Source organism: Geospiza fortis, unplaced genomic scaffold, assembly GCF_000277835.1.
Source record: "Geospiza fortis unplaced genomic scaffold, GeoFor_1.0 scaffold11, whole genome shotgun sequence".
Classification (NCBI taxonomy): domain Eukaryota; kingdom Metazoa; phylum Chordata; class Aves; order Passeriformes; family Thraupidae; genus Geospiza; species Geospiza fortis.
Genome location: NW_005054304.1, coordinates 14,096,893 through 14,124,113, shown reverse-complemented (window position 1 = coordinate 14,124,113; position 27,221 = coordinate 14,096,893). Strand labels below are relative to the sequence as shown.

The following is a 27,221-nucleotide window of genomic DNA, read 5'->3' as shown; positions in this document are numbered from 1 at the left end:
TCAAATGTTCCAAAGGAAAAAAATATGTATTTCTAAATTAAATATGCAATTTTACTTATGCCATTTGCTCAATTTGCAACATGTATACATTACTCATTCTTTACTTGTCTGTTTGAAATAAAAACCAAGTATTGATCTCAGATGTACATGCCTTAGACAGAAACAGGAGCCAAGTGTGCACATCAGAGGGCAGAACTTGGCTCTAAGTGCTGGTCTATGCTCAGTAGGGTATGGAAGTTAGCAAGATGCAGAATGCATTCCACAGTTCCCTTTCACAATAACACTAGCCCCATAACTTTTTGATTTGGACTGTATACATTTACACACCAGCACTGTCATACATGCTCTTTTCTTGTTGCTCTAAATTTGGGACTGTGGGTTTCTGAAGTGTCACAAGACAAAAAAACCCAACTGTGCTTTAGTCCTGCAAAATATAAATCACATAAAAATGAAAAATTAAACTTGGTGTAGCTCCATGGGAGAAAAAGTTGGCACTGCTATTTATAACATCTGAAAATTTTATGCCTTAGCAGAGAGATGTCTGCTGTTCACTAACACTGCCTGAAGGTAACTTGAGTGCTTTGCAAAGAACTATTTATATAAAATATATGTGGGGAAGTGATAAATCTGGTTAATTCTGTCAAAAATCTGTCAAAAAAATACCAAGTCTTCAGATGATCAGGAAGAGCAGAGTAAAGCAAGTACTATGAAGTTACTCCATATGTGGTTTCTCCACACTAAAGTTGGAGCATTTTTTAAAAAAAGGCGCTTTATTTCCACTTGTTTCTTAAGTTTTCAGAAAAGCACTCAACTTTGTCCCATGCCCTGCAAGTGAAATAATGCTACCAAACTACTACATTTAGATATGTCAGAGAAGTTTGCTTCAATAACACATACAACTCCTTTAGCTGCTTCTTATCCCTAGTTGCACAAAAAGCAGGTAAGAAGCTGAGATACCAAGGAAGAGAGAAACATGAAGCTAAAGAGATCTACAGAAATTATAAAAAATGAAAGGAAAAAAGTGAGTGAGCTTCATATCAGAAACACAGTACATTCATCATGTCATAATATTTCTAGAAATGTTTCCAAAATGCTATTAAAAATTAAAAATGTACTAATGATGCCCTCACATTATCCTAAAGGTCTATTTTGAAAGGGTTTTTCTTTAAAAAAAATTACTCAAATTAGTAATTGCTGAAGTAACTCACATGGAGCCGTGGCAATATATACACAAGACAGTATTTTTTGCCTTTTTTAAAAATTACTGCATTTACAAATTTCAATAAAATTTCAGAAACTGGGATTCTTGCTAAGGAGAAAAACCTTATCAGTACTGTGACCACTATGGCATGATGTGACCCACAAGCATTTTGAAATAAAGCATATGAGTAATTTGCTTTAGTAGAAGGAGATAGTAAAAGAAGTCACCAAGAAATGTCGTCCTGAGTGTATTTTGAGGACATTAAGAGTTACTGTATATAAGGTGGATTTGAGTGGAACATGAGAGGAGGAAACATTTCATCATTAAAGATGCTACCAAAAAAAGTCATTCAATTTCCATCCTTGTCAGATTTGAAATGACCCTCAATGAAACTTAACACAAGCCTTTTCTGAGTATGGCATTTAAGTGCCTTTGAAAATTTTACTCAGTGGCTGCTGGAATCAGCATTTTTTTAGCCACATTGGATGTTACTAAATACTTATTACATTGATTTGACTTTTTACTGGCAATTGAGTTTGACTGGTACTAATACAACACTTTGTGCCACTGCAATTAAAAGCATTCTCCAAAAAGAAAGAGGAAAAGAAGGCAGAAATAGAACCACAACAAAAATTTGTCAACAGAAAAACAGTCCTGGAACATTTCACATTGAGGACTGATATTTGCTCTGTGGCATGGCATCCTAGAACTCTACTTCACTCACAGTGTGGAAAAAACCATACCTACACACACTGTGAAATCTTCTTACTGATGGAGGACAGGGATTACAGAGACCTTACAGGTCCTGTGACAAAACAAGGACATCATTAGTTTGCAAGGAGGAAGTGACTGCCACAGGCCTACAGGGAGCCTCCTCTGCTGGATCTCTGAGGTGTCAATACAGTGCTTTAATACATTAACTGGAGAGAACATTTCTTCTGCTTTAGTATTCCCTACAAATTTAATTTAAGTATAGACCACATTACATAGTAGATTTTTCATCTGGGAGAAAGACTAAAGATGACTAAATATCAGTCATAATCTTGGGAACCCTGACCTTCTCTCAGGTATGTGCAAATGATCTTCTAGGAATTCCCATTCTCTGTGGAAGGCAATGTCTGGTGCTTTCAAGGTCTTAAAGAATTACTCTTAAATACAACACTCATGATAAAAATACAGACCATTCATTCACAGTTTTGCCTTTTTTTTTTTTAGGCAAATAGAACAACAGGGAAATAAAACAATAACATGACTTATTCACCCTGGTCTGTCTTCAAAACAACTGCGATGTTCTACTCCGCTACTAGACTTCAGGCTAATTTCTGGGACAATTCACAGCCTCCTTATCTGGGGTCTAATTCTAACCTTAAATTCCTTCTAGAAGAACTTTCTCTGAATTTAAACTTGCTCTTGCAGCACCAAGTCATGACACCATAACTCTTACAGGAAGTCTAGACTGTGCCTTGGGAATGAATGTCCCATAATGCTGAATGAACCAGCTAGTGTCAGCTAGGAACAAACTCTTCGTGAAATTAGAACACAATATTGTGATTAATACCAATATATGCAAAGTAAATCCTTTCCTAATTCCTTTCTGACGGGCTGGGTTTAAGTCTCCTGGCCTGACGCAGAGTTTCAGTATATCCTACGTTATCTACTAATGGTAATTGAAAAACCATATTACACATAACTAAACTAAGGAGAACAGTCAAGTGTGCTTATTGCAGCCTCTTACTATCACTTTAAAAAACACATTTGAGAACAGTATGTACTTAGTTGGAACAGCTCCCCTACAAGTATGATTTTATAGGATTAAAGCAGTACTGGCAACCATATTAAAGGTCCCAGAAAAAAAGATATAAAGTTAAAATCTCTCTTCTTCACAGATACCCATGCTTCATTTACATTTTATAGATAGCACGAACAATCTGCTCCAGTCACCTTACTTATGGGTTTCTTTTAGCCAAAATGTTCTCTTTGGTTTTCTTTCAGAAGAAAAAAAAAAGTAATTTAATTCCAGACACTGTTGTGGCTTTTTTAATTGCCAGACTAATTTCCTTTCTTAATTGAGTTTTTTCTCAGCAGCAGTCTGTGGCTGCATTTTATAGGACTGATCTTCCATAAAGAATTGGAACTCTCTACTCACAAAACCAATTTCTATTATTAAGCCACCAATCCCAAATTACACTTGTCTGTGGTAACTGTTTGTGAGGACTTTTTGGTTGAAGAAGCACACTAACTGACTTTCTGAAGGAATTTCAGCATTGGGAAGCTTTCTTCGGGGGTAGGTAGTGGTGTTATTTGTTGGTTTCTTGGTTCTTTGGTTGTTTTCTTTACACTTCACTCTACCAGTTGTTTACAGGTTAGACATTCAATTTAATTACTCCATTATAACTACAGTTCTTCCTATAAGCTTTTCTAAAACACATTTAGATATATTCAATTACAGAGCAAAAATTTTATGGAATCGAAAAGTGCAAAAACTTTGATAAGGACTGTAATAATATTCCTGCTAGCTTTTATATGCATTAATTCAGAATTCTAAGCAAGTGGAAACGCTCAAGCTTCCCACACAGAAACTTAGATTAGGCTTTCTATCTGACTTGAGCAACAGCAAAAATGGTAATTTCATTTTTATTATCCTCATTTTGACCAAAGGGGAAAAAAAATGAAATTAGCTCTACCTGTGCTGCTATACATCCCTTCAAACGCACTCCTCAAATCACTCTCCTAGATCTAAGTTTCAGACAAATTGTTTTTCAAAAAATAAGTTTCAAGCGTTCAGTTTCATGAGGTGCTAAACCAAGTTCTAAGATGTGCAAGAAACAAATTTAAAATTGTGCTAGCTTCATGAGGTAAAACATTAATATAATTCCAAGTCATTGGTTGTTTGTATGTCTTAATGTTCTAAAGGGTAACTTTATTTAAATAATTTAAGCAATTTATAAAAGTTAAACTTTGTGCATCACTTTGCAACTACACTTGCTGCACAGCTGTTATAAATGCTTCCAGGTCAGTCTTTCCTTACTCCCTTTCCTCACAGACAATGCTGTAATCCTGAATGCAATCAGGATATTTCCGCCTTTCCTTACTGACAGGGGCCTAGTGACTTCAGCTCCCACACAGCAGCTCAGTACTGTTAAACCAGCAACACGAGGTCCTGACACACCAAGTCAGCAGTCTCCAGACTGGTCCTAAGCAGCCACTGGGTCAACTGAAACTCCAAGGGCAGCACATGTTCTGGAGGGTACTAACAAAGTGAGAAACAAACTGACCTTCTATACCAACTCCACAAAACTGTGCTTGTGTGGTCACCTCTGGGAGCAGAAGACTTCAAGCACAACAACCTCTTGGAATCACAGGCAGCACACCAGAGCAGAGAGGGTCTTTGGCACTAATTTGGAGGCAGGGCCAGTGTAGGCTTTTTCATGCTGCCCAGGCTTGCCAGCAAGGTCATGAGCAGCTCAGGCACAGCCAGGTCTCACACAGTTGCCCAGCACCTCACTGGAGGCAGCTGACCAGTGGTGACCCAGCCTCTGAACCCATCCCCATAGGCATACAAGGAATGCTGTCAGCAAGTGTTACACCTTTCTCTTAAAAGCTGAGCAAAGCAACTCTGCCACTGCTAATTCTGCAGCCACAGCTTTCCAGACATCCCTCTGGCAGCTGGACCAAGCTTTTGGTAACCTCTCACCATGAGCCAAAGTTTCATCTACCACCATCCTTGTGTTAGGACTTCCTCAGAAGCCAAAAGGTATTCCACTAACGGCAGCAAAGAGCCCAACTGCAAAAACCTCTGCATGTCTTTGCTGCCAAGCCAGGTGTGGGTGTGACTCTACCAAATTACAGACACACTCAAGACAGCAGATGGGGTCTACTATGGCTTCTCACAAGCATCTTCCCAGACAGAGGAGTCCAGGAGGCCTGAAAGAACAGAAGAGATGACCACATGGGGAAAGAATAACTACACCCAGCAGCTAAGACACAGCTTTAGCTCAGTCCAAGGGAAACCCCTTTGCCATAAGCTTCCACATGTTCATTAGTGATGTAAATTCTGGAATTGTCTAGTTGGCTGTCAAATGTCCAAGCCTCAAAAAACTGAGAAAGGTGCAAGAGATAACCAAATTATCCTTTTCTGATACAAGTCACAGCAATGCTTCTATGCATACAACCCTCCTTCCCACATTTTCATGATGTGTTTTTCACCAAGTGAGCTCAGGAAACATTTCCACAAACATCATTATTTCACATCCAAAGGTCTTCCACCAGTACTGATCATCTCATGTTTCCAGGCAATCCTCTCTTCCCTGCCATCCTCCTTGCAGAGTCAAACACCACATGGTCCAGGAGTCTGCCACATTTTCAGCATTACACAGACTATCTTGAAAGGCAGCCAGCTGCACCCGCCCAGGCTCTAACTCTGTCTGGAGCCTACCACAGTGCTCCGTCTGGCAGGCAGGAGCAGTGATGGGAGCCTGCACGTGTCAGCATTGCCACCTAGAGGATTGCTGCCACACACCAGCCCATCTACAAACAGCATCCAGGGCAAATGGGACGGGAAAAATGGGCTTACATCCTGACAGCACCAGGGCAGAACTGCACATTAGTGGCAGCATGGTCTTTTTTCCATGACACTTATAGAATCATGGAAAAAAGTGCCCCAAACCAAGGCTTCATAGACACAGTGAAAGGATAAAAGGGTGCACATGATGTAGTCTGACAGAAGGGAGAATCTGTTCCCACTGCTTTTCATAAAGAAATCTCAAAGAGTTGTTTGGGTTCTCTTTAATCATTTGCTACAGCTAATGACAGAGGTATAATTTTACTAATTTTACTTGACTCAAATCACATCTATCCTGCTAATGGTACAGTACTGATGAACAGACAATCAATATTCTGAATTTTGGCCTGTCACATTGCTACTCCCCTACTATTCTAATTTAGTAAGAATTGATATACCAATAAAACTACTTCACTTTGATCTTTCTGTATTGAAGTATGACCAGCAGGTCCAGGAAGGTGATTCTTCCCCTCTACCCCACTCTTGTGACAGCCCACCTGGAGTACTGCATCCAGACCCTAGGGACCTCAGCATAGGAAGTCCATGGATCTGATGGAGCGAGTCCAGAGGAGGGCAAAAAATTTGATCAGAGAGCTGGGGCACCTCTCCTCTGCAGACAGGCTGGGTGTTGCAGTTGTTTAGTCTGTAGAAGAGAAGGCTCCAGGGTGACCTTATAGCAACTTCATGTTCCTAAAGAAAGTTACAAGAGAGCTGGAGAGGAACTTTTTGCAAGGGCATGTGGTGATAGTAGAAGGAGGAATGACTTCAAACTGAAAGAATGTAGGTTTAGATTAGATATTAGGAAGAAACTCATTCCTGTGAAGGTGGTGAGGCACTGAACAGGGTGCCCAGAGAAGTTTGCATTTCAGTACCAACTTCAACTGCAGTTTGATGTAAAACAAAAGTACATGTCAATAATCTGAATAAAGAGGGTTAAATTAAAATGACAAGTCATCTTCCCAGTATCATTCATTGTCACCAGAGCAACACATACACAAAGTTTTGAACGCTGCTATCCCACACAAGGGAAAAATATCATTGAAGTATGCATACAGAAGATTAAATGAACTGTTCTGTAACTGGATTAAAAATAAAAAACCAACAAAACAGCTGAAAACCCTGGGACACAGAATATTCTTAGGGCATCATTGTGCTTTATTACTAATAGCTATTTGTCACCCCATCTTGTCCACTTTCTTTTCCACGCTGCACACTCTCACTGTGTCTCTTCCCTCCTATCTGATGCACACCCGACACCTGAGAAGCTTATTTAGAAAGACAAAGCAGCAGAAAGCTAATTTTACCATTATAATAAATAACAATATCTTTCTCTGGATTTACCAATCTGTGCCATTATGTTCCAGAATCAGAGAAACCCCAGTACCCGGGGAGCCTTCATGTGGCAGCTAAAGTTAGATCAGGTAGCTGCACTGTGAAGCAAATCATGCTGAAATCAAGCTACATTTGTCTAAAAGCTACATTGATATAAAATCACATCTTCAACACTGCCCTATTTGAGCAATATAAATTTAACTATAAACAATTTTTTTTAATATGGGCAGGGGTAAGAGGCTGCTAATGCTCAAAATGTTCTTAAAATGAAAATACAACTTACTGATCAGAGTCATAATAATCCATGCACTTCTTTTTTTTATTATAGGCTGCAACCCTGAAGGGTACAATTTCCAGTGCTCGGAGGCCAGGAGCCATTGTGAGCACTTTGGCACCATGGGTTGGTTCATACAGGTCTTTCCCAGTGTCAGGGTGTGGCATCCCTGCTGGATCTCGCCCTACAATGTAGAAGTTAGCTCCTGCAACCATCCGGGATCGGCAGTGCCACTGAACCTACAACAGAGACAGGAAAAACAATTAACAGAAGAAAATGCTCCAAAACTGCAGCTCTCAAAATGGGCATGCACTCTGTAACTACTATGTTTTCCTTCATCAGATGTGATTTTTACTATGGAGCCACAAGATAATAAAGAACCAGTTAAGTTGATCACCATCAAACTTACAGCTAAAACATACTGTCGCCTTTTTATCTGCACAGTAGGTACTCAAAGTTACTTCAGCACCATTCAGAATGAAAAACCACCCATGTTCAGCATTTTCAACTTGTACATGTGGCAAGGATGTTGTTCAAGGTAGAACTAACACTTCGTCTGCATGAACATTAAAACCCAAAGGATATATAAACCAGGTACACACTGCACACGAATGCTTGCAATAGATTAACTTTCCTAAGCAGCTGAATTTATTACATTTTGATACAGCTTTGCCTTACAGAACTGTTTCTTTTCTTCCGAGGCACTTATGAATGTTAAAAATACAAAAAATGCTAAACTGATATTTATTAAACTTGTCCATTAGGATTTTTAAAGACTGGAAGGACACATCCACCCTATAGATAACCATATTACCAGCTGCTTGCTCTTCTGTAAAGCACTTGTGCTACAGAAACAGATCTAGTACCAATGACTTTTAAATAACCTATGGAAAATTATTAAAGAAAGAATCTCTCTTATTATTTGAACAAACATTACTGTGAGGCGGTACTCTGAGGTCACTGGAAATGACCTCATAGGTCATAGGAGGAGAAAAATAAGTAAGGAGAAAAATTTTATCCTGTTCAGAATAAGGAATGTGGATTTTGTTCCTCCTCACACATACAAGAATGAGGTGAAGGATTTCTGTTAATTCTCACAAAAGGTCTACGGAGAACAGCAGAAGATTCCCCACATGAACTCACTCACATGCCTCAGCTAAATCTGGACTGCATTTTTTTCTCCGGACCAAAAGGCACTAAAAGCTGTTCGAGCAGTCAACTGGCCAGCAGAAAATAAGTGGCATCTGCCTAATTTAACTTCACTAGCAAGATCTCCTATATATGAAAAAAGCTACCTCAGAGTTAACCTCAGAGCTTGGTCAGAACTTGAACTTCTGTAAATCAAGGTGGAGGCCAGCAAGGAGGGGAAAAAAAAAGGAAAAAAAAAAAGGAATGAGATGGAAAATCAATATCCCCTCAAGGAACTGTCCTCAACTAAGAACATTTATTCTTTCTGCTGCCTCCCACAAACCTCTAGGGACTCCAACCCAAGACCTGGCTCCTAAATAAAGTGTTGCCAAAGAATTATTTCATACAAAAGCCTCGAAACAATTCTCTCTGAATTAAGTTTGCCAAAAAATAAAGAAAATAAAGAGACTGCTTTTTTCTTAATTTGTGAATGCCCCTCCAACATATAAACTTCCTGCTTAACAATCATAAAATTTAAGTATTTTTAACATTTAGAACAATCACTTCGTATGTTAACAGATCTTATAATTCCTTCTAGAAAAGACTGTAAAAAAAGGAGGAAGGATTAAATTATTATCATATCCTTGTAACTGTATAGGAACCTATAAACACAATATTTTCTCCCACCATTTCCAGCAAAATCCTCCAATATACAAGTTTCTTCAGAAGATAATGTTTTGGTTGGTGACAGAGACTTGATAATCTACTTTCCCAAGCCAAATTAGTCTCCTCTCTCCCTCCATTAAAACAACACAACACACAAACATCAGACATCACACAAAGTATCTTAGTGCACTATGAAAAGGGGCTTGTTTCGCTTTAAACTCCTGATGTATTTACCTCAGTTGGTCCTGCATACATCATGGGGGAAGGGAATATAGCTACCACTGTTGTTTCTGGATTCAGGATTCCCTCCTCCAGTACTGCAGCGTGCTGCTTCATGCGCCACATGAGAGGAACATCATCCTCCTTTGTCCAGCCCCCGAGGGGGTGCAAGAGCAACACGGGGCGCCGGTAGCCGCGTTCCAGAAGCTGCTTGTGAGTATCCTGCATCAAAAGCGCATGCCCGTTGTGCACCGGGTTGCGTAGCTGGAATGCAAAGACAGCATCTGGGGAGCAAAAAAAACAAGACAAAAGATATAGAAGCAAGTTATTTTATCAGGAGTTGTACAGCCACGGAAAAATCTTCAGTATATGCTTTTCTCTGAGCTCTACTAAACAAGTGTAATAGCAGTGCTCACAGGTCATTAAAGAATTATCAATTATTACAAAATTACTGTACTTAGTAAGAAAAATTAATAAAAAACAACCATACAAAAAATCAGCTTCGTTAACTCCTGAATTTTCTGCAGAACTACTCTAGTTTCTCCAACTTCTATTTGGATTTTTCACTTGCATAAAGGTATTGTATTCTAATAAGAAATAAAACTATGCTACCTATCCTAAAGGCTAAATATATCATCAAAAGAACAAATGGAGCTGTTTGGAACAAAACTAATGAAAGGGGATTTAATGTTCCTTACTAAATTTCCTTCATCTTAGTTTAGAAGATTTTAAGCACAGTAAGAACAAAGCAAGGCTAACTGCTATTCCACAGTATTACAAAACCTTCCATGAAAAACCCTGCCACAGGATTTCTCTCTCCTGCAAATTTAGATGAACTAAAGTGCCCCGCAAGACAGTAAAACCACTGTAACAAGAGGTTTTCCAATATGGAACCAATGAAACCTAGAGAACAGGGATTTTTCAGATTTCAAATATGTGTTTGTTTAGGGGTTAGCCAAAAGACTGATATTGCAGACCTACAGCTCCTACACAGAACCTACCAACCACACAGAACAACGACAGGAGCTCAGGACCAGTTGTGCTTTTCATTCTCAATGTTAATTTCTCTCCTCACATTTACAAGCGCAGCTGCCTGTCACTGCACAGTGAAAGCAGCATGTTTGTTCTCTGCTTTATGACATTCCTCAGCCTCTTACTTATCTGCTTAACACAACCACTTTTGTGAAAAAAACTGTTTTATTTCTTGAAAGTAAACTTGGCACTAGTCTACCTGCACTACTTTCATAAGCCTTGCTCCCCAGAAGCAGCATGGAACAGAGTTAAAAATAGCAGAGCATGAAAGCTCAGCATTCAACCATACCTCTGTAGTTTTGGCCAAACTTGATCTTTAAATCACAACTTACCACATTTTAACATTATCTTTTCTTGCATCACTAACATGTCTACAGTGCATGGAAAGATAAAGTTCAGAACTTCAGGCATTACCACCTTCTGTTATGTATTTAGGCAATGCAATTCCTCAGATCATAAAAATTATTTCTATTAAAAGTAAAGAATGCCACCTACCAGAGCATTCAAAATTTTCATCCTTGAAACAATGCCAGCTACACTGGTGGCAGCAGACATTTGGATAAGTCTCTGCAGGAAGAAAGAAAGAAAAAAAAAAATTTACTCACCAGCATTCATTTCCTTGAATTTCTGCCTTAGTTCAGCTGGAGTGAGGCGGTATTGATCAAGGCCATCATTCCAATAAATACGATCAAGGACCTGTAGATCTCCACCCACAAGCCAGTTCCCTTGCTCCATAACCATCTAAGAAAAAAAACAAAGTCTGTCAGGATTAGTTATCAGCTTCTCCTGAGTATCGAGAGCATTGCAATGGGGACACATCTTTACCAAGGACTGTGTTCCAGGTTAATTTTGACAGTTGGAAGTAAAGCATCAGTGTTAAAAAAATGAAAAACATTCACTGGAGCATAGTCCAGACATGTTATCCCATGATACAGGAGAGATGCACAAAGCTTCAGTAGGCCTTTCTTTCAAAATTGAAATAAAGAAATGCAAAAAGCCAATATTCTTAACTAACACTGCATGACAAACAAAGATAGTGTCTGGAAAGCTTTGTCTATTACAATTTATTTAGCATATATTAGCATATATTTTTATCAGTACGTATTTTAAAATTTAATTACAATATAGCAATACAATGAGGTTACACACTTTATTGGTCGAAGCAAATGCCGTTGCAGTATCACTCTGTAGTGCACAAGATTCTCGTCAAGAATAAAGTAACAGACAAAACAATTCTGATTAACTATTCACCCACTTTAATCTACAAATAAAATCACAATCTTTGAAGTAGACCAGTTTTTGGACTAGTTTCATGGTAGCAGTTTACCCAAGTAACAGATGTTGGACAGTCACTTCACTTCTTTTTATATCTTTAAATATCACCTCATGCTTTATCAAAAAATAATTATGGCAAGCTGCTTAACATACTCTACAAAGACACAGACATTATTGTGAAATTTTTAATTTCTAAGAATGCATTTTCTTTTGAAGACGAAATCACAAACTTTCAAGTTTCATACACATTTCTGATAACTTTTTTAGCCTTATGCAATTTAGAAATGATAATAAATCTTGATATAACAGAAGATACTACATAATAAACCTAAAAGACAAGGAGTGAAAATTAGGTGTGATTTTTCAATTTATTTTTTCTTTGACCTGCAGGAATTAAATGATCCCACAGTAACCGTTCCCTTCCTAAAGAAAATGCCAGATCTTGACATCTTACCAAGGTGGAAAGAAGGTGTGATAATGATACAAAGATGAGAAAACTCTGCACTACAGAATCTCTCAGGTACTCAAATATTTCTGATTAAGAACAGCCACCAAATTAACATGCTGTCATGTTACTGCTATACACCCCAGTACAGGCAGAAGAACATAGTTCCTTATCTTCTACATAAATCATTCAAATTTGGTCTGCATGAGATTTTCTTATAAGTTATTAGATCTATGTTAATTTTTCAATAAAGGGATAATCTTATCTTCAGCATCACAGAATACATCAAGGACTTTAAAAATCTTCTATTAGTCATACAGATACTTTTACAACTTTTCAAAGCCTTTCCCTTTTCAAGAGCAAGCTCATAATTTGAGGTTTGCTTGATTTCTCTTTACCTAATTTTATGTCATACCTGTAAACAAAAATACCTCAGAGACAAATGGGGAAATAAACATATTTTGGCTTTGCAGAGCTAAGATGTAACATTCACATCAGCTTGCATAAGCCAATACATGATGAGTATGTTACAATTAGAACATTTCAGTGTGACATACACATAAGGCCAAGATAATAAAACATAACGAACACAATGGATAGGAAATTACTCCCCAGAGAGTTAAATGATGAACTCTCCAGGAACAGGGCCTGTTTGAAAAACATCTAAAGCAGGCAGGTTTCACGTGCATCACATGCAGGCAGAAGTTTTCTATCCTTCACAATGCATATATCCACTGATTAAGGAGCTTTGATGATCCATCTGGTGACACAGAGGGATGTGTTTCCTAGGCACACTGGAGGGCAAAGTTCCCTCTTCTGTAGCACAGATTCTACAGTACATTCTAAATTCATTTCATGTGTACATATTGACATTAGATTTTCACACTAAGTACAGACTATTCAACAGCTGCACAGAAAAAAATTACCTTTGTTTCTGCTCAGATATTTTAACTAATTTTCAAAGTAGTTTTTTTGTCAAAGTACATCAATCAGAGACATGCACTTCAATGAATTTGCAGCTCCACAACAGTACATTGAACAGGACTAGATTTTCACACACCTTGATGTAAGGGTGTTCCTTGCATGTGGTTCCCCACTGCCTAGCACAGCGTTCCTCTTTCCTGTGCTCGTAGAATTCGGGATTACGGAGAATGGCAACGCGGCGACCTTCGTACACCAGCGCAATTGCTGTGCACCCATCGAGCCTCTCTTTGTCTTCTTGAGTAGCTGTTAGCACTATAGGCACTGACAGATTAATAACTCCCCCTGCAGAGGGAAGGAAAAAAGCCCTTTATCCTTAGTAACAGTCATCAATGTTGTTATGAAAATCTACCTAATTAACATCTTCCTTTTAAGGCTGTAACTGTATTACATGACAGGTAGTTGAAACACTTAATTTAACAGGGATTAAACAACTTTTGGAATGAACTCATGCTTCCATAAGATACACATGCTATAAAATTGAGCAAACACTGAGGTTTGAGAACACAGTACTGAAAATACAGCTCAAGCACAATACACAGCAAGTACTTAGAGCTGCACAACAATATTTAAACTGGGAGGATACTATTTTTTAGGAAACTTAATATCTTTCTTAAGAATCTACATAGAAAGTAGAAATACACAAATAACATTTTAAAATAGATCATCTAAAATATCAGACAAGATTGCTACTGGAGTGGATAATTAGTAAAAAGGAAATCATATTCTCAGGAGACACAATTTTGGCCCCTCAGAAAAAAAACAATGCAATAGGAGCAGACAAATGTACCTAAGTAGTTAACACACATAATTGAACTATTTCAAAAGGTGACTTTTGTTGTACACTTAAAACTGTATTCAGAGTCAAGCATTTACCTTCCAGAAAAAAAACCGCTGAGTCAGGCAAACATTGTGCATAGTTTGTTCAGCTGAAAGTTTACCAGCTACTTTACTTCTAAAACTAAGCCAATGTAGCTGAATTTTAAGGTTGTGTGGTCCTTCTTTTTAAGTACCTACTTCACTGCCATATGCTGAAGTCTTGTTTTTCTTTTCTGCAAGAGTAAGATTTGATAAACCCAGCAAAGCAAATATTGTAAGACTTCTACAAAGGCTGGGGTTCTAAACTTTTGTGTGGCCTCCAGGAGAAGTCATGGACCCTTTAAAGTTAATGGAGGTTTTGGAATTTGCCAAGACTCTAAAATAAGGCTAATTTTGCTATTATTTAAGCAATATATTTTTTATTAGGAAATTAAAAATTATAAAGGTGTATGAAAATTTTAAGAGAAAAATACATCCCCCTTATTTCATAATGCAAAATGTATAATGCATGCTGTGCATCTCCTCCTAAGTTCAGTCTTGGTGCCCGGAGTTATTTGCAAAGCAACTAGGTCATAAAATTGAATTTGGCAGGAGTCACAGAGTGGTTTGACACCCCAAAATGGATAATTTAAAAAAAAAACTGCCTTGCAGACAAGTAAATAAATATTTCAAAGTATGAAGAGATGTCAAACCTGTTGATTATTTTGTCCATGACCAGCAAATAAATACATAATATCTTCTACATTTTTCTTCAGCAACTGCACAAATAAGAAACTGAGGCAAGGCAGTGAAGCAAGTCTGTTAAATCACAGATGAGTACAGCGCCAGGATGAGACTTTTCCAGACAACTTAATCCTTAAAGAGAGACTATCAACACACCTGCACTGATCTCCACAGGTCAGAAGTCAGTCAGTATGAACACTGCTTTTAAAGCCAAAAGGATGAGATGCATTGCAGGTAATAAACCATTTCCCTCTCTTCAGAATCAAAGCCCTGCAAAATGACTGCTGCTGTAAGACCCAGAACTAACATACAAGCAAGGAGGCAACTTTGAGGATGTTGTTTTGACTTAACTGCTGCCATTGCTGAAATAGCAAAGCAGCTTTAGGGCAATCATATTTTTCTAAGAAGATTTACACATGTAAGTGCTCTAGTAGATCTCTAAAACAAGGAAATCAGTAGCAGGACATATAGAGGAACATAATGATTTTATCCAAGCTTAGGACTGAAAATTGTTTCCATCAATAACTTGCTATTTTTCATTGCTCCTATTTTTTGTAGCACAGACAAAATACTCAAATCAACAGCAAAAGAAGTTTAAAAAATTGTTATATTGTTATATCTGAAACACTCACCCATACAAGGTCTTAAATGCCTTATAAAAATCCTGATTTACAGAAAATTACAGGACAGGACTAGGACCTACAAGCTATTTTAGCCCCTGAATGCATTGCATATCATCTGCAGAGGACTCTTCACCTGGATGGATGTACAGCAGGCAAATGAAATGAGAACAAAACTAGCAGCTCAAAATTATACTGCCAAGTAACAGGATGGCATTATGCTCTATGGGAGAGCACCTAGGCAAAAAGGAATTACGAAATATAAGAAGGATGACAGATATCTGTATTACAGCATTGAGAGAAAAGTGACTTCTTTTTGTTCTGCTATTTGGTCTCTAGCAAGACAAGAGTGATGCAAAAGGAAGCATGAATAAAGGAAAAAGGCTGGAGTAAAACAGCCTTCAAAGAGGAATAAATGAAAAATGACAGAGGATCACAATCAAACTCCAAAATCTGAGGATGTTATGACTTACTATCTTAACAAAGTTCTTAGCCATCTGCTAATGCAAAAAAAAATTTATTCAATTAAATCATCCCAGGAAATAACTAAATCACAGTAATTCAATTACATGTGACAATTCTTCATACACAGATTCTGATTTCACACTTGCAACAGCTCCAGCACTCAAGTCAGTTTGTTGTCCTTTCCTTCATTACTAATACGAAACAAATCTTTTAGTCACAGAGCTAAACAACAATTAAATTGCAATTCCAAATTCAAAGATCAATTTCTTCAAAACAATTTAGAAGTATGCATTTTAGAATTAAATGTTTTTCAGAAATGAAGATATTTGAAAAAAAACTGTAAAGGCAAAAAGACAAAATATTCAAATTCTAATATGATGGTAGGTATAAAAAGAATAAAACCATCACATTTAAAACTGGTTATTATAATATTCTACTCCCTTATCCCAGATCTGAAGTTGTTGACAAGCCTGATAATGTGTTACCACACCACCACTAAAAAGCAAAGCATCAAAAATATTTTGGAAGTATGATTAGTTTGCTCAGTTTTACAAATGGTGTGTTTTACCCTACCATCAAGGAGACAGTCAAAGTGAAGGCACTGGAGGTATTCTCTCTCTCTCATAAAGCCATTCAGGGGCGTTGCCCAACCTTCTGCTAGCACTTGTACCCACTGCATATCCACCTTGTAAAGAAATAAAGAGATAGACTTAGAGCAGATAAAAGTTGCTGCTTAATTACTGGCATCAGGCATTAATCATAAGAGATCATGCTTTAATTCTAAAATGCAGGACAGTACAAATGGAAGAGTTCTCAGTGTTACCATTTTTAATCACAAATAATTCAAAGTTTCTACAAGTAAGGAAAAAACAACTTGTTCCTCACTATTCATATTTTTGGCTATTTTCCAGTCCCTACACTGGATCAAATTTCCATGTGTTAAAAAAGCCAAACCAACAAACACACAACACACAACAAATTTTATTTGTAAATCTTGATAAAGTTCATCTTAGCAAAATTAAAGAATCCCACTTGCCTTATCTAACAAAGCAAAATAACAAAGATGTTAAAAAGAAAAAAAAAAGTAATAACAATACATACGATTACCAAAAAAAAAAATCAGAATTATGAAGGTAAATATTAAGAGGTCTAATCTTTAAACAAATGTGAAATAATTCTTTTTCATAAACTAGTGAGACAATCCAGAACTAAAATTCTCTCTGGACTAGTACTTATTTTAGTATGAGATATCAGTTTACACAGAATTTCCTTCCTTATTACTCAGTCACAGTATGACTTAGTGTGTGGTCTCCATTATTTCTGCATGTGCATTACTAAGACTTGGTCAAGTTTTTGACAAGGACAGGCTTTGCTTGTGCTAGTCTCTTTTGCAAAGGGCATGACGAATTTTATTACACTGTTTAATTACACTGAGGCAAGTACAAAACATAGTTTATTCCCAAACTTACATCAGATACTTGATCAATGTTTAACAAGCCAGTGGTTGGGGGTGGAGGGAGAAATTATTCGTTTTTCTAGATAGGGAGCAATTTAGAACGGGACCCTACTGAAGTTTAATAATGGTGACCTTAAGTATTTATTCCTCAACAAAGCAATTAATAGTTTTAAACAGATGTATGTGAAAAAAATTAGTAAAATGTGGTGAAAGGAAGTATCAATATCCATTACTAGTAGAAGTCCAAGCAAATTTTAATATTACTTAGTTCAATGCTTAGTATCTCACCCCAACCCTTCAAAGTCTACTCACAATACATGCTGAACTCTGAGCTTAGTCAGCTCCTAGATCAAATGCTTAGCTTTAACTTCTAGTAATACCATCAAAAAGCCAGTGAAAAAACTCATGCACTGTATCTGTGTTTAGGCTTAGTTATTCAGAAAAATAAATGAGGTAGAACAAAAACACAGCCAGAAGCAGCTTCATTTAATTGATCTGAGTTGAAAAATAATGTATTTAACTAAATAAGAATAGGACTGATCAAGTTGTTCCATGCTTTTCTATATTCTCTCTGCTGGAAACTAGAAACACAGCACAAGTATGTTCTAATCAGCAAAAAAAAGCAATAAACTGGATCTGGTCTTTGCAATTGTTTGAGTTTGGTATGCATATTAAAAGTTAATGCTGTTCAGCTGAAGGCTACCAACAGGACGAATCAAGAAGTAGTAATTGATTTCCCCTATATTTCTAGGCAATTACAATTCACAACAAAATGGTTTATGTAAGTAAACTAAAAAAAAAAGGAAGCAATCCTTCTAGAAAGAATTTCTCATACAAGACATTCCAGGCATGGTTTCATCCATGGATCTGGAGGGAGTGTGGGAGGAAATCACTGCAGATTTTTGCTCCAGGGTGGGGATAAACTAAGTAACACTATACCAGACATTATTCATGAAAGTATGAAGATCTATTATCTCTGGTAAGTAAACAAAGAAACCACAGATGCTGTTGCTTTCACTCAAGGAAAGAGGGAAAAAGCCTATCAAGGTGTATTCTGTAACCAGTGCAGGTATTTCTGCTGCATCTACTTACACTAAACAACAGATCAGACTGTTCTTCAACTGCAGCAATGAGACAGCTGAACACACAATACCTTATTTATTTCCAGGGTTAACAGAGACTCAGCATCAGTTTTGGCCAACTGTAGCTTGTTTTCTGGCACATAAAGCTCTTTCACCTCATAAGAGGCATCCACTGGTACAATGTCCTGTATAGAAGGAATAAACAGAACTTAATATTTGCTCAGAATGCCTCTTGGGCACTGAACACACATCAAGAAGTAAAACTCTAATGTTGCACTAGACAGCAGCAAGAATTTATTAATTATGCAATTTTTACTCATCTAAAAGCCAGTACTGTTCCAAGATTATGATATATTGCTAGTTACTCAAGCCAGCAGACTGGCTAAAGTGAAACATTCTGACAAGAGGTTTTTGTCCAAACCTTAAGTAACCCATAGAACATTTATCTAGTAAATATTTAACTATTGAATTGAATGAAGTTTTTATGACTTCTTAATGCCTACATTATCTACAGTAGAAAGGCAGACTCAATGCTTTTACACATGCTGAAGAAGTAAGAAAAGATTTAGAGACTAAGCATTTATGATTTTAAGTTATTCACTACACAAGACACATTAGAAATGGCAACATGAAGGCAGAACACACAAAGCTCCTTCTCCACTGAAAATTAATACAGAAGTACACACTAAAAGTATTTCCTACAGCTAATGCCATATTTCATCTATATACTAACTCTTTTTCATCTATATACTAACTTTTAGAATATTTAAATGTGATGTCATCTGTGCATATATATGCAATGAACCAAAATCTAGCTCTATAAACAACATATTTTTATTTGAAAAAAAATTCAGTGCTCTTCCATGTGTATTAAACAAGATATTCTCACTCCACAATGCTTAAGACTTTAAATTTGTTGGAAGAGATCAACACAAAGATAAAACCATAATTAAAAGAAGAGAGAAGGTCATAATGATAAAACTGTTAAGAGTCTCCTCTAGCAAAGGATGGTGTAATATGTCAAAACCCAGTCAAAAGTTCCACTGATGTTCAGTAGCAAAAAATCAGTGAAAAGAGGCTGACTATTCTTTTTAAAATATATTTTTCAGTGTTTGAGAAACCTTTGTAAAATAATGCTTTACTTTTGGAGAAAAAAAGCTCACCCTTAGAGCAACAAGCAATAATTAAATTATCTTGACTTTTCCAGTATATGCAGGGTAGAATAAATAGGTATGCTTGCAGAAAACAAAAAGTTAACTCAGGAATTTTAATGCATTTATCAGACCCTAGGCACTACCTCCATGGAAAGTAAAACAAAGGCAGTAGAGTAGGCTGACAAGTGAGAAATAAAATGACTAAGGAAGTAACAAGACGTGATGAGTCTCACTGCCTGTTGCATAATTCATACGCTCAAAGATGCATCAAAAGAAGACAAATTAAACTAGCACTTAGAAATGGTGTTTTGTAAGGAAAAGCTTGGTCCATTATATATCACACATCATTTTGGAAGCAGATTTTAATACATTTTAAGTTAGACAAAATCAGCCTTTTGTTTTCTCTGCCTGAGCAGCAGCATGACAGCCCAGGAGAGCTGCAGCAGACTCCTGTCACAACAACAACCCCAGAATCAAACGAAGGTATTGCCTCCTGCAAGCAACACTGTAATGATGCAGTGCACATTAAGCTGCTTCACAGATTTCCCTCGGGACCCTGGCTCATTACCAGGCTAGGATGTCCTAATTTTACAAACCATCAATAGCTTAAAATAAATGCGCCTATTAAAAAGATCTCTTCAAATATTATCCTGGTTTTAGTGTCCCACTAACGGGCAAAACAAAGGTTTCACAATGCAGTTTCTGTCAACAATCTATTTCATTATACAAATCTAAACTTGAAGACAGTTCTAGCAACTGAGTCTGACATTTGGAGAACTTGTAGGCTTACTAAACCTAGACTCCCTTGCACACATGAAAGTGGTACTTAAAACCTCAACTTAGATTACAAAAACATCAACAAAACAAGAAAACCAGCAACAAAAGGAATCCATGCATCTTTAAACTGCATGAATTTTAGGAATTACGAAAACGTTAGGCTAGCAAGCCATCTAGTGACCATTCTGAGGCATCAGTTTCACTGAAAGCTTAATTCTACCAAAGGACAAGTTAAAGAATATTCCACAATATTTGTTATTTCACAAGGCATTCATATAAAAAATGACAAAATAATAAAAAAATAAACTAGATGCATTATGGAAATGTGCCTCCTCACACTGGGGTGGTGGGTTCTTTGCTGATGCTGATTGCCTCCAGAAATCATCTAGTCGTCTCCTGCTCAAAACTGGTCCCACTACAGCAGGCTGCTCAGGACCTTGGCCAACCAAGCATTTAACATCTCTAAGACAGAGATGTTAAGACAGAGCATCCCCAAACACTCAAAGCAACTTGTTCTAATAATTAACCATCTTTATAGCAAAAGGTTTTCTCCCTTATGTCTAATTTTAATATTTTATCTCATGTGTGCTGCCCCTCATCCTATCCTTCTACACTTCTAAAACATGTCTTCATCAGTCTTCCCTATACTCTCTGACTTGGATGATAGAAACTGCAGCAAGGACTCCTTTAGCCTTCTCCAGGCTGAACAAATCCACTTCCTCTCAGCCTCTCCTTGTGCAGTGACATACTCCAGCCTCTGAACATCTTGGTGACTTTCTGCTCAGCTCACAGAAGCACATCAATGTCTGTTTTCTTCCGGGTGAAGGAGAAGGGCACAAACCTGGACAAGGTATCCACACAAGGTCTTACAAGTGCCATATAAAATTTCAAAATTGCTTCTCTGGACCTCCTGGCTATGCCCTTGTTATTTACAGTAGAGCATGCAGGTAGCGTTCTCTGCAGCACAGGTACATGTTTCCATAATGCTGAAAAACGTTTTTATAATGCTGAACAATTTATTTCCTAGAATCATAGAGGCATAGAATGGTTGGGGTTGGCAGAGACCTTAAGGATCATCTAGTTCCAATCTCCCTGCCATGGGCAGGGACACCTTCTACTAGACCAAGTTGCTCAAAGCCCCATCAAACCTGGCCTTCAACACCTCCAGGGATGGGGCATCTGCAGGGTCTCTGGACAACCTGTTCCAGTGTCTCAGCAGGCTCACAGTAATTAATTTCTTCCTGATATCTAAACTACTTTCTAGCAGTTTAAAGCCTTGCCCTCTCCCTAAATGCCCTTATAAAAAGTCCTTCTCCAGCCTTTTTATTCAAACTACAGGAAATCTACAGAAATCATACTGTCAATAATGCACTGCATTAATATGGTCTAAAACCAAGACGTGCCTGTTTAGCCTTGCCTTGACTTCACTGTCTCCCGGAGAACTAAGCAACCACTAAGGTATCTTGCCATTCATTAGACTGTTACCTTCAAAGAAGAGGAAAAAAGTGCTAGATGTGCCTTAAACAAAGCTGACTGGGCTAGGAGCCAGCAGTCAGCACTGTGTACCAATGCAAGCCTTCAGGAATCATTATCTTGGCACGTGTGACATAGGTTTCTATAACTATGAATTGTTCTGAGCAGGAGGCACAGGGCCCCTCCACTTAGGAACTGCCACCTCTCATAGGCAGGACTCCTATACAGCTCTCCTATTTTCTTCCAAAAAAATATTCACATGGGGATTTGGGCAAAAATTCTCTTATGGTCTTCTGCCCTGTCTTATCTCCTGAGCAACCCTGAGCAAGCAGTCATCCTTGAGGAATTTTCTTGAAAATTTCAGTACAATCTCTCCAGAGCTGTACTTACACAGAGGGTTAAAATTAACTCATACTGGCTGCATGATGAGGTCTTTTGCTTGTATCAACTTCAACACTTTATAGAGCTTTATTTACTCAAACTACTGTCTATACCCAAAATTTCCAGAACATCCAACTCCCATTAAAAAAATGAGTTATTATCTGCAAGAGTATCTTAATTAAAAAGAAATAGTTGTCTGGAATCTCATCCACTGCCCACTGACTACAGATAAGAATGTAAGGAAACACATTTCTTCTACATGAGGATTAGCAAATTCTGGGGGCAATTTTAGTGTTGGGTTTGGGGGTTTTTTGTCTGTTTGTTTTGTTTTCCATGTGGCATTTGTTGGGGGTGAGTTTTTTTAGGTTGGGTAATGAGCCAAATCTACTTATCAGGCAACAGGAGAAGGCCTGGAGACTTCAAAAGGGATGGTGTAGATTGCAGGCATGAACAAGAGATCTACCTTTTCAGAAGCTATGAACCATAAACTCAACTCAGCCATGTCAAGAAGATCAGTTTTCTGAGCTGGTCATTACACAATTGCAGGACTACTTTTACTAGTACAAGAAAAACGGTGGAAAAAAGGGAAAGCAGACACAAGCACAGTAGCCCCTATTAAATCACTCTGTAAGTGCACTCCTGTCTCTTCACATCTGTAGTATATATTAATTTGTACACTATAGAGACAATGTAAAAATTCAGACTCTTTAAAATTGGTTGCTAGCATTTTTAAGTCAGCATTCACTGCTGGTTCTGTAACAACTGAGACAGCCTCCTTTTCCTTCCAGTTATTGATACAAATTAATTTTCCACTTGTCCAAATCTTATTTCACTTGGAGATCAATGCTGCGCATTGTTTATATTTAAAAAGGAAACACACAATAGGACAAGTTTAAAAGTTTAAATTGAAAGATGCATAAGCCTTTATGTCTCAAAAACTGTTTTTGTTTTTCCCAGCACTTACATTCAGATGGCACGTACAAATACTTGGGAAAAACTTTTCTAAGATATGTCTCCATTTCTGCTCACCCTCTCTTGAAGAAGTTCCACAACTTGTTGTATACAATCATTCACATCACAGGAATCAGTTTTCAGCACAAGCTCTGGGGCTTCTGGTTTTTCATACTCAGAGTCAATGCCAGTAAAACCTACAGAACATAAAAATATTAGGTGACTTCTTCCAAAAGATGGCTTCACTTCCACACTGTTCACAGACAGTTTTCTATATATAAATGAACACAACAGGCAGGAACATGGAGTTTTAGCTTCCTTAATACAGGAATTCTTAGGGAAATCAGCAGTTTTTTTCTTTATCTTCTTTGCTAATCATAGTATCTGACAGCATCAAACATCAGCATTCTGCAGTACATACAAAGCACTTATTTGTTGGTGAAGCTATTTGATTTTTACTGTGAATAAAAAATAAGAGCATTGGCAGAAGAATTGTACACATCAACTCAGAGCTTGTCATGCTATCAGCTGATTGTTACTCTTAAAAAAATAAATAAAGGATGAAAAAATATTATGAACATCCAGTATATATGTAAATTCACCCTCATACCACCAAGCAGTACTCTGAAGTAAGGAATTTCAACACCTTTTACATTAGTTGAGCTAATATACTCATCTCAAGATAGCTGCTAATGTAAGAATGATGACTGTGTTTATTATAATAGCTGTCACAGACTGTGCAAGCTACCAGCGACACTTGTTCTGGCCTACTTATCTTGCAACCTACTTTGAAATTGTGGAGAATCTACCACCCATGCATAAACAAGGAAAAATCAAGCCCAAAGGCAAAAGAGTATCAGCATACAAGTCAGAGCTGCATCAGGAATATCAGCTGGGCTTCAGCAACTCAATAGCTGCATCCTCCACAAATGCAAACACAAACATCAGAACTCCAGTTTTTCCCTTTGGATTTAAATACCCTCAAAATTAGTAGTTTGGTTCCTCCTCTAAGAAAAATATCAATTACTGCAGTACCTCATGTGATAAAGAAACCTTTTCCAAAACCTGTATACTTTAGAAGGATCTGATTACTGGAGGAGTGGGAACATGAGACAAAGAAAATGTCTCATTACCATTTCCAGAGGAAAACATGGTAACAGTTGCTCACTTTCCTTATGAATTAGCAAGTTTGTTTAATTTTCATCCTTCATATATCAGATAGGTCATAAGATAAAGTCACTGCTACACCCACTTGTATCTTACTCAGGCACTGTTTACTTCACTACCACTTCTTCAGGAACACAGTTCCATTATGTGGCTTGTAAAATTAACAAAATACTAAGGATGCTCACAAAATAGGCACAAATAAGGAATCTGTACAGAACTGTATCTTTGTATCATATCAGTTCAAGCCATCTTGCTTTGAGTTTGAACAAATCTTTGTTCAACTTTATTTATTCCTGGTGCTTGCACGAAATATTTTGTAGTACTAGAAGTATCAAGCAACCACTCACACAGAATGTCTTCGATTTCTTGAATTTTGTATCACTTCTAATTAAAGTGAATTCATACAGCATCTGCAAACTCCACCCCCAGAAGTTTACTTTAGAAAATCCTGCTTCGCTACTAAATACACAGCTATCTATTATCAGCTTGTGAAACTGTAACACAACAGAGCAAAGCAGCACTTGAAACAATAGTTGCAATGAATGATTGCATAGCTAAGCTTTTTTTATTGCAGGTTATACTTAAATCTTGACCTGAGGCTGGGAATAGGAAATAATACTCATGGGCACTAGAATAGAACACAGATTTAAAAGTTACTATCTTCAGAACTGTTCTTAATGGTCTTTACAGGTAGACAGTGGCCATGTTTTACTTTTTAGAAGAAACTAGCAGGTTTTATGAATGCAGTTCTTTAAAGACTTTAGAAAGAATTAGGCTCCTTTTAACTGGTAAATGGACACACAAAGGAGACAGACTAATCCTCAATCATTATGTGATTTCTATTGCAACCTTTAATGTGCCCAAGGCTTTTTCTATCTGTGGTTAGCCACTTCCACCCTTTTACTGTCTTACACACTTAACCACTCAGTTTTATGTGTTAGAAGTCAATTTCTATTTTCTTCTCAGTCCTGTCCTGAATCCATGCTCTTTTTAAGGGTGATACACTCAGACTTGAGCACATCCACTTACATGGAGTCAAATTACACCTATGTTTCACTAATTACACCAATAATTACACTTATGTAGAAAAGATGTGATTACATCTAGGTTCACCTTTAATTTCTCCAGCCCTGGCTTTCTTATAGAGTCCTTTAACATCTCTCTGCTCACAGACATGCAATGGAGCATCCACAAATACTTCAAAAAAAGGCAAACTTGCCCCTTCATGAATTCGTCTGGCGTTATTACGATCCTGCGAGAAAACAGAAGAAAAATCCTAAAAGGTTGCCCCCATATATTTTTACTGGTTTTTGCCTTTGAAATACATTTTAAAGAAGATGACAGCCCAATGTAAACAAGCTTTCAAAGTTTGAAAAGAGAAATGTGATTTGATTATCTGATGCCCTGCAAGGTACATCACGTTGGCTACTGTACATCACATAGTAAAAGCTGACAGGAAGATGTAAGATATTTTACATTAAACTTGATTTATAAGAAAAACCCACAACCAAACCCAGCCAATAGAATGCAGGGTTTTCTATATCCATACATATATGTCTGAGGAATAACATCTGCCTAGTTGAGTACAGCAGGGAGGAGGTGCTATCTGCTGCTCTTGATATAACCACCTTTCTCTCCCAAGCACCAGTCTTCCCTACAGTCCTTAATCTGACAAGACTTGTGTAGTCAAAATATTGTATTATTTGCATTATTTATCATATTATTTTTATGGCTGGCCAAGCATTGGAACAATATTGGTGACTTTCGTTGAGAGAACAAAAAACATCTTCCAAAATCCACTAAAATCTTCTCTTACTAAATATTGCTTATTAGTTATTTTTCTCATATCTAGAGACTTCTGTCATACTGTAGGGTTTGAGTTCCCCAAATTATTATCAGAAGAAGTGTTTGCACCACCCTAATCAAAGAAATAACACATTCTCATGCTGCGAAACACCTAAGCTTAAAGTCCCTGGGTCATTCTTCAAGATACTTGGGTGTTCACACATCGTTTTTGTCTCTCCCCTCCAGGTTCTTATGCACAGGTGAAAACAGTCTTCACACAACAACGTGAAAATGAATTTACATTAATTTTAAATATTATATAATGTCATATTGTATACACAACATGAAATAAAGTAAAAAGAACCTACAGACAATTAAAACACTTTTCCCTAAAGTCACTTGGTAAAATAAAGTTCTCACCATTCATTCACTAAAAGAAAAATTGCTTTTAAAAGCAATTTACTTAAGCCTTCAGGTTAAGTGTACACCTAGTCCTCATATTTATAAAGTACTGGAAACTGCATGAATCAAACAAGATACTGCAATTTTAAGAGTCTTTCTTGGAACATCATTTGAGCTTGTTTGTATTATTAGAGTAATAATTCTATCTAATGGACTGAAGGATAGTTCCAGTTAAAGAACTGATGTCAGCATTTTATATTTTAAATTAGTATTTCTGTTTTGAGTAATCACCTCCATAAAGCAAAAACATCACTAAAAAAAAACCAAACAAATAAGTATTTGATTCTGGCTACACTCAGAAACGGATTTCTTTAACTAGGATTCTGAATGATATTTTGCATTTTCCCTACGCTCCATCTAGATGTTTTTCACACTTACCTGAGCATAAGGAGAGATGAAACTAGTAATGCACACCAAACCAGCATCTGCAAACAATTTAGCAACTTCAGCAATACGACGCACATTTTCCTCTCTATCTTCTGGTGTGAAACCCAGGTTCTTATTAAGGCCTTGGCGGATATTGTCACCATCCAAAGTGTAGCATGGAATACCATGGCACACTAAATACTCCTCCAGTGCCATGCTCACTGTAGTCTTCCCAGCACCAGACAGACCTAAAATAATCAATAATAATATAAATATATAAGCATAGGAACAAATTAAGGCAAGTTGTAGTACATGCGTATTATGAAAATCCCAAAGTGACAGGCATCAGCAGTAATGCCTTCTGGATAAACTTACTTGGAATGTAAACCAAGTGGTTTTACACAGACAATAGGCAAAGAGAGAGTA

General features: G+C 37.3%; 1 protein-coding gene across 1 annotated transcript in view; it reads right to left on the bottom strand.

The window, feature by feature from the left end:
• The window catches only part of PAPSS1 (3'-phosphoadenosine 5'-phosphosulfate synthase 1), a 36,488-nt gene that overhangs the window by 1,881 nt on the left and 7,386 nt on the right, over window positions 1-27,221 (bottom strand). Inside the window, exons 3-11 of the mRNA XM_005418167.2 lie at window positions 26,808-27,043; window positions 25,296-25,434; window positions 23,094-23,212; window positions 18,351-18,464; window positions 16,315-16,426; window positions 13,194-13,399; window positions 11,019-11,154; window positions 9,397-9,665; window positions 7,378-7,607 (exon numbers count right to left, since the gene is read on the bottom strand). Of these exons, the coding sequence (XP_005418224.2) occupies window positions 7,378-7,607; window positions 9,397-9,665; window positions 11,019-11,154; window positions 13,194-13,399; window positions 16,315-16,426; window positions 18,351-18,464; window positions 23,094-23,212; window positions 25,296-25,434; window positions 26,808-27,043 (1,561 nt within the window). The remainder of the gene's footprint in view (window positions 1-7,377; window positions 7,608-9,396; window positions 9,666-11,018; window positions 11,155-13,193; window positions 13,400-16,314; window positions 16,427-18,350; window positions 18,465-23,093; window positions 23,213-25,295; window positions 25,435-26,807; window positions 27,044-27,221) is intronic.